Source organism: Phoxinus phoxinus (assembly GCF_949152265.1).
Source record: "Phoxinus phoxinus genome assembly, chromosome: 9".
NCBI classification, from domain to species: domain Eukaryota; kingdom Metazoa; phylum Chordata; class Actinopteri; order Cypriniformes; family Leuciscidae; genus Phoxinus; species Phoxinus phoxinus.
Genome location: NC_136884.1, coordinates 14266202 through 14277262, shown reverse-complemented (window position 1 = coordinate 14277262; position 11061 = coordinate 14266202). Strand labels below are relative to the sequence as shown.

Genomic DNA, 11061 nt, shown 5'->3' with positions numbered 1-11061 from the left:
TGCATTGAGTTCTTTTAAGGGTGCTGAAATGCTTTACTCGTCGTCCTGCACAATTTGTGTTGGCTCGGATCTGACCCAAACATAAAATGTTACATTAATACAACGAAGAATCATTAAAAACATATAATACTGCTTTATTACATATTAATTTATTCGTAGTTTTTAAGACATTTGGACCACTAACAAAATTAACATTATTATTTTAGTATATTTTTGCCTTTTAATTGAATTGGTCAAAAGTACGCTGGTGGAATTCAGATGCGCGTGAACGCGTGCCCGACGCCTCTTCTGCAGTACGCAGCGCGCAACCGAGCGCAGGTCTGATCTGCTGTTTATCGCGCGCACTGACATTGATACTTAACGGACAAAAACCGGGAATAAAAGCATTATAAAGTGAGTAACCATAATTATCTGCTCGTATTGTTATTACGGATGCATAAAGAAAAACTTTAAAGTCAGGAAGTGGGTGATACATGAGTTGCTAGAACTTTTTTTTGTATCAGGAAGTCAAATTTATATTTTTGTACATTGCCTGTAACGTTAGTGTGCTTGCATTAGTGTTCACGGTCTGGATTACTGTTGAAATTAAAGTATTTTTCGTGAACAGTCGTGAACATGCAAAAGTTTCTGATTCTCTAGAAAAAAAGAGGAACTTGCAAAATGCGACGACAATTGACTCTTGTTTCACTTAGGTATAGATAACGAAAATGTTTTTATTTTTCATAAAACTTAAAATATGTGGAATCACAATTAAGATATGATCATGACATTGTCAAGTTGACTATTTTACTACTGCTTTACATTTTATTACAATAAGTCACTTATGTGTTATTACTTTTTACGTATTTATGAGTAGCCTACATTTCTATTTTTATGGTTGCATTTTAAGCATAATACATTCAAATACTTAAAAATGTCTGTACATTAGGAAATGTAACATGAGTCATGTTTGGCTTCTCTTTCTATAGATGTGGAAAGCAGTGGTGGGACATGATGTTAGTGTGAAGGTCGAAGCAGAGGTGGACGATTGGGAGACAGATCCTAATTTTGAGGTAAGCAGACAGGGATAATACTTAAAAGTTCTCTAAAGGAACTACTGTATAGTACTAAGACACAAAACTGCTCCTGGAGGGTCACTGTCCTGCTCCAACCTGCCTCAACAGCTGTCTGGAAGTTTTTCTAGAATGCCTAGTAAGACTTTGATTTGCTGCTTCAGGTGTGTTTAATTGTGGTTGGGGCTGGACTCTACAGGACAGTCGCCCTCAAGGATTGGACAGCCCTGGTTTAGAGTTAAGATTTCTATATTTTATATAAAAAAATGTGTCTGTGTTTCAGAACGATGTCTCAGAGCAGGAGCAGAGATGGGGTGCCAGAACCATAGAAGGATCAGGCCGAAAAGAACACATCAGGTAACCTTAATACACATCATACAGAAAAAATGATCTCGAGATATGAAATGAAATAGCAGGTTGCTTTAATGGCACCTTGTTGCAATGCGTTGAACTGAAAGCACTGCTGAAAATAGTGTCACTCTCTGCAGTGAGGAAATAGGAAGTAGAAATGCTGCCGGTTTGAGTTGCATTTCCAAATATGGACTGATAAGTTCAAGCCCACGTCATATCAGAAGCGGAATAAGATGTTGCATTGACACACAGCCTTTTAAACATAAGATATATCTATATATTTTATATTCATAATGTTCATGCTGAACAGATAGATGAGCACAATAAACAAATGCAAAGATTTGAGTGCATAACAAAAGTGCCACATTCCATGGTAAATATGCAGCGTGTGGTAACATGTGATGCGCCTGTTGTGTGTGTGCAGCATTGCAGATCTCAGGGAGAATGTGTCTCGGGAACATGAGGTGGTTAAGAAGAAAGAGATGGACCAGGGCCCTAAAGCCTCTTACGGCTACGGAGGGAAATTTGGAGTCGAGAAAGACAGAATGGACAAGGTCAGACTTGAGAACAGGCCAAAATGTAAAGGTGCCGTCACATTTACTGTTGCTCTGCAAATTTCACTCACTAAATCCAGTCATTGCAATAGGAATCCACACAACTGGGAATTTATTTACGTGATGGCAAAATATTTCCCTAGGCAAATTTCGCAGATTCGCCGCACTGATTTACACAAAGCTGCTTGGTTGAAAGTGACTTCTGTGTGAGCTCTGCTTCATACATCACTTCATTATTAATAATAGATAATTGGCATCAAAATATTTACTGAGAATTCACTAATGTGACCTCATCTTATGTCTACAAATATTGATCAGAGTCTATACAGTAGTGTACAGGAACTCGTTTGTATACAGTAGTGGCCAAAAGTGATATCCGACCTAAGAAAGTTGACATCTTCACCCTTTATTCAAATCATATTAAGAATTTGGTAAAAATGTTGTAAGATTATTGCATAGTTGTGCTTGGAATCAATTGTTTTATTGGTGATAACGCAATGAAACATGACAAATTGTTCGGACATCGTTTTTAGCCAGCCTGTCATTCAAAGTAATTATAAACACATGCAAAAATAAAAAGAGTAAACAAACTAAATATTAATAACTGATTATGGTGTAGTAGTTAATGCTTTTTCCTGTGAGCTTTTTTTTCTAATTCTTTTTTTTTTTTTTTGCATATTAAAATCAAACCTGTTGCAGTAGTTGCCCTTTTTTGCCAAATAATTTCGTCAGATAAATTACCTTAACCATATTTAAAAAATCTACAATATTTTCCTCATATTTTGATGGTTAAATCAAACTTATAGGGTTATTAAAAACAAATATCCCCTCTGGAAAATCGCATTTGGCCACTACTGTATTTATGCATATTCAAACAACGCTATTAGTTTGATGATGTTGATGATTTTAATAAAATAAAAAAAGATGTTTTTCTCAGGGTGCTTTAGGACACAACTATGTGGCGGACGTAGAACAGCACTCATCCCAGAAAGATGGAGCGAAGGGTTTTGGGGGAAAATATGGTGTTCAGAAGGACCGTGTGGACAAGGTTAGAAACCCTCTTATCACTGTCTCCTATGATTAATAATTGAATAGATGTGGTTGAATAAATGACTTTTATCATTGATTTGCTACAGTCTGCCATGAGCTATGAGTATAAGGGTGAGGTTCAGCAGCATGCATCTCAGAAAGGTACTCATACATTCAAAACACTTCAGGCACTATGCATCTTCCCTTCTGTTTTGTCTGTTATTTCTCTAATAGTCACTTCTTTACTGTTCATAAGATCACGCCAAAGGTTTTGGTGGCAAGTATGGTGTACAGAATGAGAGAGTTGACAAGGCTGCTTTGGGTTACGACTACAAAAGCGAGACTGAGAAACACCAGTCACAGAAAGGTCATTTCAATCTCTGCTTTTATTTCTACCATCATCCTGGTCCTCAATCCATATTGTGTTGTCCTTTTGGTGGAATAATTGTTTATAAAGCATAATTCTTCTCACAGACTACTCAAAAGGCTTTGGAGGAAAATACGGAGTGGAAACAGAAAAAGTTGACAAGGCTGCTCTGGGTTACGACTATAAAGGAGAAACGGAGAAACACACGTCACAGAAAGGTAAACTCGATCTCTGCTGTTATATTGACCAGCATCCTGGTCCTTAATCCTTACTGTGGCCTATTTTTGCATGGAATATTCGTTGTTTAATGTATATTTCTGTTCTCTGAACATCTCACAGACTATGCAAAAGGTTTCGGGGGGAAATACGGCGTGGAGAAAGAAAAGGTTGACAAGGCTGCTTTGGGTTACGACTACAAAGGAGAAACAGAGAAACATCAGTCACAGAAAGGTACTGAGATCATTTGACTAAACTCTCTCAAAACTCTTATTTATTCTGATGTTTTGTAATGATTGTAATAGCAGAGGCTGCATTGGTGTCACAACATCTGGATGTCTGTCCTTTGAGGGTCCTGGGAACATGACTTTGGGGCCCCCTGCCACAACTAGTGCCCCCTTTTCTTACTTTTTGTAACAAGGGTGACACAAATTGTGTTTTCTATTAGATGGTTGAAAATAGTAGCTGGGGGTCCCAGTGATCATCTTGCGCTGTATTGCCCTGATATTGATCTTCCTTTGCAAGTCTCGTGGCCTGAGGCTTTGAAGACCTCTTGGGAGGCTCTTGGGAACCAGTTCTGATTTTCCAGATAACTATATGTCAGAGTTCATATCAACAACATGTGATGTATTAAACTGACAGCTGAAGCTAGAGATGCCACACTTGTTATTTCAGACTATGCAAAGGGTTTTGGAGGACGTTATGGAGTCGAGGCAGATCGCATGGACAAGGTACATTTTGAAGATTTTTTATTATGCCGTCATTATTTGTGTTGCACTTACAAGAAATAGTCACAGTTGTGAGATAGTTACATTGCGAAATATATGTCAAGTTACAATTACAAGAGACAAAGTTTCAATTGTGAAAAATAGTCACGAGAAATATAATATCAGTTGTGAGATATAGACACATTGCTATATATATATGGCAAGTCGAAATTACGAGAAAGAAGTCGCAATTGTGTGATAAAATTGCACTTACAAGAAATATAGTCACAGTTGTGAGATATATTCACATTGCAATATGTACGTAAAGTCGCAATTGTGAGAAATAAAGTTGCACTTTCGGAAAATATAACCACAGGTGTAAGAGTCACATTGCAATATATACGTCAAGTTGAAATTATGAGGAAAAAGTCACAATAGTGGGAAATAAAGTTGCACTTTCGGGTAATATGATCACAGCTGTGAGATATATTCACATTGCAATATATACGTCAAGTCAAAATTACGGTAAAAAAATATGTAATTGTGATAAAATTGCACTTACAAGAAATATATAGTCACAGTTGTGAGATATATTCACATTGCAATATGTACGTTAATTTGCAATTGTGAAAAATAAAGTAGCACTTTCGGTGGGATATAAATTATTTTAAATTCTCTTCTTTCTTTTTTTTTTTACTGTAAGGCAAAAATGGGATTCCATACATTTGGTTGTACAGTTGTGTGTGAATGAACATTGAGTGTTTTTTCTCTCTCACAGAGTGCAGCTTCCTTCAGTGAGATGGAGTCGCCATCATCAGCTTATGAAAAGCCTCAAGCTTTCGAGGCCTGTGAGTGTTTGTTGTACAGGTCTTTGGAAATTATACATTTAATATGATTGGTTTTGGCATTCATGCATTTTAACTGTTCAATAATGGTTCATATACGGTTCAGGGACACTGTAAATATTGGATTATCTGTTGTTGGTGTTTATAGCAACTGTAGGAGCTGGAAACCTCAAGGCTCGGTTTGAGAACATGGCGAAGTCCTCGGATGAAGAGAACAAGAAGAGAGCCGAGGAGGAGAGAGCCAGAAGACTCGCTAGAGAGAAGAGAGAACGGGAAGAGGCACATCGCAAACAGGAGGTACACATTTGATACATATATATACATATATATATATAGAAATGCTCGCTGCACTTTAATAGAAACGCATGACAACAATAGATAGCCCACCCACGCACACCAGCCTTTTCTTTTTAATATAGGCTACTAATAAACACTTAGCTGATGATCTTCTCTTTTAAGGAGAAGAGCAAGCATGAAGTGGAGGAAGAGAACCAGAGACCTCCATCTCTGCCAGCACCCCGAAATCCCCCAGAGGCGTTGGTCAGAAGACTGCCCTCAATTCCCAGAGATGAACCAGAGACAGAAGCTCAGGCAAGACCCTTTTTGCTATATTGTTGTTGCTTGTTGCTCTTTTGAAATAAAAAAACCCTCTAATGTTCACAACGCACAACTCCTCCTACCCAGACCATATACGGAAACCAGCATGACATCACAACCATGAGCACATTAACATACTGATGCCCGCGTTTATACATAAACATCTATTCAGTATTCAGCAACCTGGTGGGGCTTTTATTACTCATTTCACATGCGCACAGCCAATCATAACATAGATGATTTACAGGTGAAACTCGAAAAATGTGTATATATCGTGCAAAAGTTCATTTATGTCAGTAATTCAACTTAAAGTGAGATATTTCAAGCCTTTATTTGTTATAATTGTGATGATTATGGCTTACAGCTTGTGAAAACCTTTTCACAATGTTCTAATTTTGAATTTGAGGTTTTCATAAGCTGTAAGCCATAATCATCAAAATTATAACAAATAAAGGCTTGAAATATCTCACTTTGCATGTAATGAGTCTATATAATATATTAGTTTCACCTTTTAAGTTGAATTACTGAAATAAATGAACTTTTGCACCATATTCAAATTTTTCGAGTTGCACCTGTACATAATATAGGTACAGTAGCAAAAAGAGTGTGTTACATTCTAACAGTGACAGAATGTCCAAAAATGGTCATGTTCAAATGATAAAACTGCAGAATATTACCCCAAATTGTGAATTGTTTTCTACATTCATTAATCAGAAACAACTCAGAGAACACCCTACGCTAACACTTTATTTTACAGTGTCCTTAGTACAATATTAACTTACTCAGAGGTGTAAAGTCCAGGTTCAGAAAGTAAAAGACCTCCTCAGTATTTTGTTACTAATTAGCACAGTTTTGATAGAACTAATTACTAGTGAAATCAGTTTGCTGAGTTCATGGGTGGGATAAACATATGGCAGGACTTTTACTTTCTGACCCCTGGACTTTACACCTAATCCTAATCCTATAGTGTGTACATTTAGTTAATTAATGTTACTAAGCACTTAAATGTATAATTTCACTGAAATGAGAACACTTTCAAATAAAGCGTAACTGACCCTAGCAAACACATAATATTGTGGTAAAACTACATAGAACCGCATAGCAATGCCTACAGATTTTCTTATGTCTTATGGTTGATTGTTATGTACCCATGAAGTAAGGTGTTAAAATGTAAGACACAATTAAGTCAAGTAATAAACTGTCATAGTCTTTTGAAGAAAGAATTGATCATCAGTTTCTCTGTGTTCAGGTGGAGGAGCAGCCGGACTACGAGGAGCCGCCATCTCTCCCGCCCCGTTCAGATGACATGATTGAAGAGGAGGACGAGCCGGAGCAAACGTATGCTGAATGTGATCCTGACCCCATACCTCAGGACCAAGATTATGAGGATATTGGCTTATGCATTCCCGAAGGTTTGACACACACTATTTACTACATGTATTCACTGTGCGGGAAGTGTGATCAAATAGATGGTTCAAATTACAATTGCTATAAATTTTTTGTGATTGTTAACAGCTGTAGTTCCTCAATTAATTTTTTTTTTCCAGTAGCAGTTGATAACGATTATGAAGATCTAAGTGGAGGGGGAGATACAGCCAAAGCCATTTATGACTACCAAGGAGGTACACACAACCATAACAGCAACATTGTGTCTGCTTGAATAGTTTCTTAACTGACTCTTAAGAACTATGTACGTATATTTTCTGAGTGTTTTTAGTTTTAGTTTAGAATTATGAATTTCAATCATACTTTTGCAGAGGCCAGTGACGAGATCTCCTTCATGCCGGACGACATCATCACTAACATTGAGATGGTGGATGAGGGTTGGTGGAGAGGAACGTGTCATGGTCGCACAGGCCTCTTTCCTGCCACCTTTGTGGAGCTCATGTAGTTACTAATAATCAATGATCAAATGTATGTTTATTAGCCACTTGCAGACAATTATCTTTTATTTCATTTTTCTATGACATACAAGTGCAATATACTAACATGTTTTAATGAGCCTGTATCTATTAACTGAACAACATTTTCCTTTCAAGTCACATGGTTAGTTACCAGATAACGTGGACATGAACTGTTTTCTTTAAAGATGTTAGATAGGGTATATATATATATATATATATACATACATATACCAGTACATATATATGATTATTTGCACTACCGTTCAAAAGTTTAGGGTTGGTTTAGTAGTGTTTTTGAAAGAAGTCTATTATGGTCACCATGGCTGCATTTATTTGATCAAAAATACAGTAAAATAAAGTAACATTATGAAATGTGACAATTTTTTTTCCATATATTTTAAAATGGAATTTATTCCTGTGATGGCAAAACTGAATTTTCAGCATCATTTGAATCCAGTCTTCAATCACTCTAATATTAGTTAGTTGCTCAAGAAACATTTATTATTATTATCATTGCTGAAAACAGTTGTGCTGCTAAAATAAAAAAAAACATAACCATTTTTTTTCCAGAATTGTTTAATGAAAGTATACAGCATATATTTGAAATATTTTTTTACTGTTGCTTTTGATCAATTTAATGCATTAGTGCTGATTAAAAGTATTAATTTCTTTATAACAATTTGAACGGTAGTGTATATATTATGACACATAAACAAATAAATGTCTAACTAGTCATATTTTTCAATGACGTTTTTGCCTAGGTCCGAATTTTAAAACAAAAAGTATGGTAGCAGTAATATTTTAAGTTGTTGGCTGTTAATTTTAAACTTTATTGCAATTATAAAGACTTTTGCTTAGTACAGAGATTTACCATTGTGCTTTATAGAGATACATCATTTTATACTTCAAGATTTATATGCCAAGCAACTGGCTTTTGCTCGTTTCTTTGACTCAATGTTATGCATGTGTTGACCACAAAATAAAAGACACAATTTCCCATGAGATATATTGGATTTATTAAGATAAAAAAGATGCACATCCATAATTATTCTGCCTGCAAAGAAAATACATAATACTTCACAACTTTAAAGTAAAGCAGACCCACAGAATGACATGGATTGGAGTAGAGAAAAAAAAAGACTTTTATTGGAAGAGTCAGTGGTGTGTGGTACGCTGAATGCATGTAACGTACAGTGTTTTTACTCTCCATCACCTATTAAATCGCACAGTGTCTGTCACCAACAGATCACAATTACATTTTTACAATTGCAAACACTGTAAAGAATATTTCTGCACGAGGTCATGCAAAAAGTCCATAGAAACATACAAACTGTACATGAAAATGATGCACAGCGAGGCTCCCATGCAGCTGATACTGGAATAATGTCCATGTTCAAGCAGTTCAGTTCATCTACCAGGCGAGACCCTTCTTCGTCTTAGGCTTTCCTTTTTTAGCCAAACGTTTGGCTTTCACTTTCTTCGCCTCCCTTTGGTTCATCCAGACCGGATACCGTCCTTGATCGTCCAACATTGTCTTTTTATTGCGTTTAGTGTCCAAATCCATCTTTCCACCATCTTCTGCAAAGCAACAACAGATCAAATGTAATATGATAAAATAAAACACTTACTATAACTAGAAGTGCTAAATGTTTCTATAAAAGCTCACCATCTTCTGCATCATTTGATTTCTCCATCACTTTCTCAGGTGGCACCACGGTGGCGATCTCAGCTACATCTTTCATGGTGATCTCTCCTTTCTCTCCCTGACCCAGCACTATTTTGAGTCGTGCCAGTTCTTTGGGGGCATTTTTCTTTCTTTTCTCTGCCCTCATCTTCCTCCTCCACTTGCTGCGTAAACTCTTTGCCATACTGATGGAAACTAAGGTGAGAAACAAAGACAAAAAATATATGTATGTAGTACACACACACACGTACATATATAATATAAAGAAAAGGTACATATATATCCTTTTCTACCTGGGCTAAAAAAAACACACACACACAATGTTTCCTTGATATTATTTCCCACATTTTTGGTATCTCCCTGACACCTGATTCGCCTCAATAGCGCATTTTTAGAGGCTCCATGACTTATGTTGCCAGTCAATCTAGTGAAACACCTAAGCTACGTTAAATTGTGTCAAATTGGTCACTCCATAAGCACTAATATAGATATCAGACATGACAACCTCACATATCTGTTGTTATCTTCATACCCAATCACTCGTATATATTTGAGTATTTTCAGAAGCAAGAGATTTGTGTAAGAAAACTCAGCTGAAAACGAAGATTATTGTTAGCCAGTTAGCCACCTCATATGCAAAACTAGCTTTCTCTTTTAACATACACACGTAAAAGCACCACTTATAGACGTAATTATTGACAATATACGGACGAATATATTTATTCGGTGTAAACACATCTTCAAAGCTGTATTTATGTTCGCAGTGTGTAACTTACATGTATCTTCACAACGCCTCTGGATACACGTGTATCTGTGTACAGCTGCCGCTAAGGAAAAGTTAAGTTACGACAGTTCCTGATTTGCGACAAAACATCCCGTGTTGACGGCTCGTGTGGGTCGCGCGCTTAGTCCAGTAGATGGCGACAGAACTGCGGCCTACTTTCAAAATCTTAAACATTTCAAAATTGCAGGTGAGTTAAAGTACAAAAATACCGGTGAAATATATTATAAATGATGTCCTCCTTCCAAATGAAGCTTTGTCTTCATTTAGAGGTGAAACGCTTTCTTAATCCCAGCTTAAAATGCCGAGACAACTATTAGTAAGTTGATTTATCCCCAAAACGTGTTGCTCTGTGCCCTAAGCTCTGTTTGTTTTGACCAGCCCAGTATGTCGGCTTTTGGCTGAACTAACAGTGGTATTGGACAAACTGTTTGTGTGACTCATGGCAGATGGAGGGAAGACGGGAAAAACTCATTTGAAAAATATAATTATTTTTGCAATTCCATGTGGTGAGCCTAGCAGTGCTGAAATTACACAGCCATGGCTCGACAATGCATTTTTCTTTACTGTGTTGAGTGTTGGCCAAGGGGTCGAGGTTTGGTGGGTTGCAGTTTTCAGTTGCAAATACTTCATTATATTCTTGTAGATTTTTGGCCAATAGTTGATTATTTTCAAGTGCTTTTCACTGTTTAGGCTATCTTTTACATTACAGCCAGTGAAGTGTTTCAGACTGTGTTGTCGTAATGCAAATTTGGTGTGTTTTCCTGAAGAAAAAAAGTTAAATTATATAGGCTTATTATATGTATATATATGTATGTGTGTATATATATGTATGTGTGTATATATACATATATATATATATATATATATATATATATATATATATACACACACACATACATACACTAGCACAGGGGATTTCAATCTATGGTCTAGGGAATGGGCATGCAGGCACAAAAAGTTCTATGAGGTCT

General features: G+C 36.5%; 2 protein-coding genes across 4 annotated transcripts; one reads left to right on the top strand and one right to left on the bottom strand.

The window, feature by feature from the left end:
* Positions 1-256: 256 nt before the first annotated feature.
* Positions 257-8624, top strand: hcls1 (hematopoietic cell-specific Lyn substrate 1). Of its 2 annotated transcripts, none has more exons than XM_079624011.1 (16): positions 257-393; positions 969-1052; positions 1336-1409; positions 1828-1957; positions 2895-3005; positions 3094-3148; positions 3243-3353; positions 3461-3571; positions 3693-3803; positions 4245-4300; positions 5055-5124; positions 5270-5418; positions 5581-5712; positions 6968-7130; positions 7269-7340; positions 7476-8624. In XM_079624011.1, the coding sequence occupies exons 2-16, from the start codon at positions 969-971 to the stop codon at positions 7607-7609; spliced, it is 1563 nt and encodes a 520-aa protein (XP_079480137.1). In that variant the 5' UTR covers positions 257-393; the 3' UTR covers positions 7610-8624. The 2 variants fall into 2 exon arrangements, with proteins under 2 accessions (XP_079480137.1, XP_079480136.1); XM_079624010.1 differs by having other exon boundaries at positions 7266-7340.
* A 122-nt stretch (positions 8625-8746) lies between these two features.
* llph (LLP homolog, long-term synaptic facilitation factor) lies at positions 8747-10229 on the bottom strand. Of its 2 annotated transcripts, none has more exons than XM_079624015.1 (3): positions 10083-10229; positions 9289-9501; positions 8747-9197 (listed from the first exon to the last, which is right to left on the bottom strand). In XM_079624015.1, exons 2-3 carry the CDS (start codon positions 9488-9490, stop codon positions 9034-9036), a joined length of 366 nt encoding a protein of 121 aa, XP_079480141.1. In that variant the 5' UTR covers positions 9491-9501; positions 10083-10229; the 3' UTR covers positions 8747-9033. The 2 variants fall into 2 exon arrangements, with proteins under 2 accessions (XP_079480141.1, XP_079480140.1); XM_079624014.1 differs by having other exon boundaries at positions 8747-9200; positions 10083-10220.
* Between the last annotated feature and the right edge of the window lie 832 nt (positions 10230-11061).

Excerpts from the sequence above, each read along its gene's own strand:
- hcls1 (XM_079624010.1), top strand. The coding sequence starts at position 969 with ATGTGGAAAGCAGTGGTGGGACATGATGTTAGTGTGAAGGTCGAAGCA. Across the intron at positions 3,804-4,244 it reads GAAACATCAGTCACAGAAAG|ACTATGCAAAGGGTTTTGGA; the intron begins GTACTGAGATCA and ends TTGTTATTTCAG. Across the intron at positions 4,301-5,054 it reads AGGCAGATCGCATGGACAAG|AGTGCAGCTTCCTTCAGTGA; the intron begins GTACATTTTGAA and ends TCTCTCTCACAG.
- llph (XM_079624014.1), bottom strand. The coding sequence starts at position 9,490 with ATGGCAAAGAGTTTACGCAGCAAGTGGAGGAGGAAGATGAGGGCAGAG. Across the intron at positions 9,201-9,288 it reads ATCAAATGATGCAGAAGATG|AAGATGGTGGAAAGATGGAT; the intron begins GTGAGCTTTTAT and ends GTTGCTTTGCAG.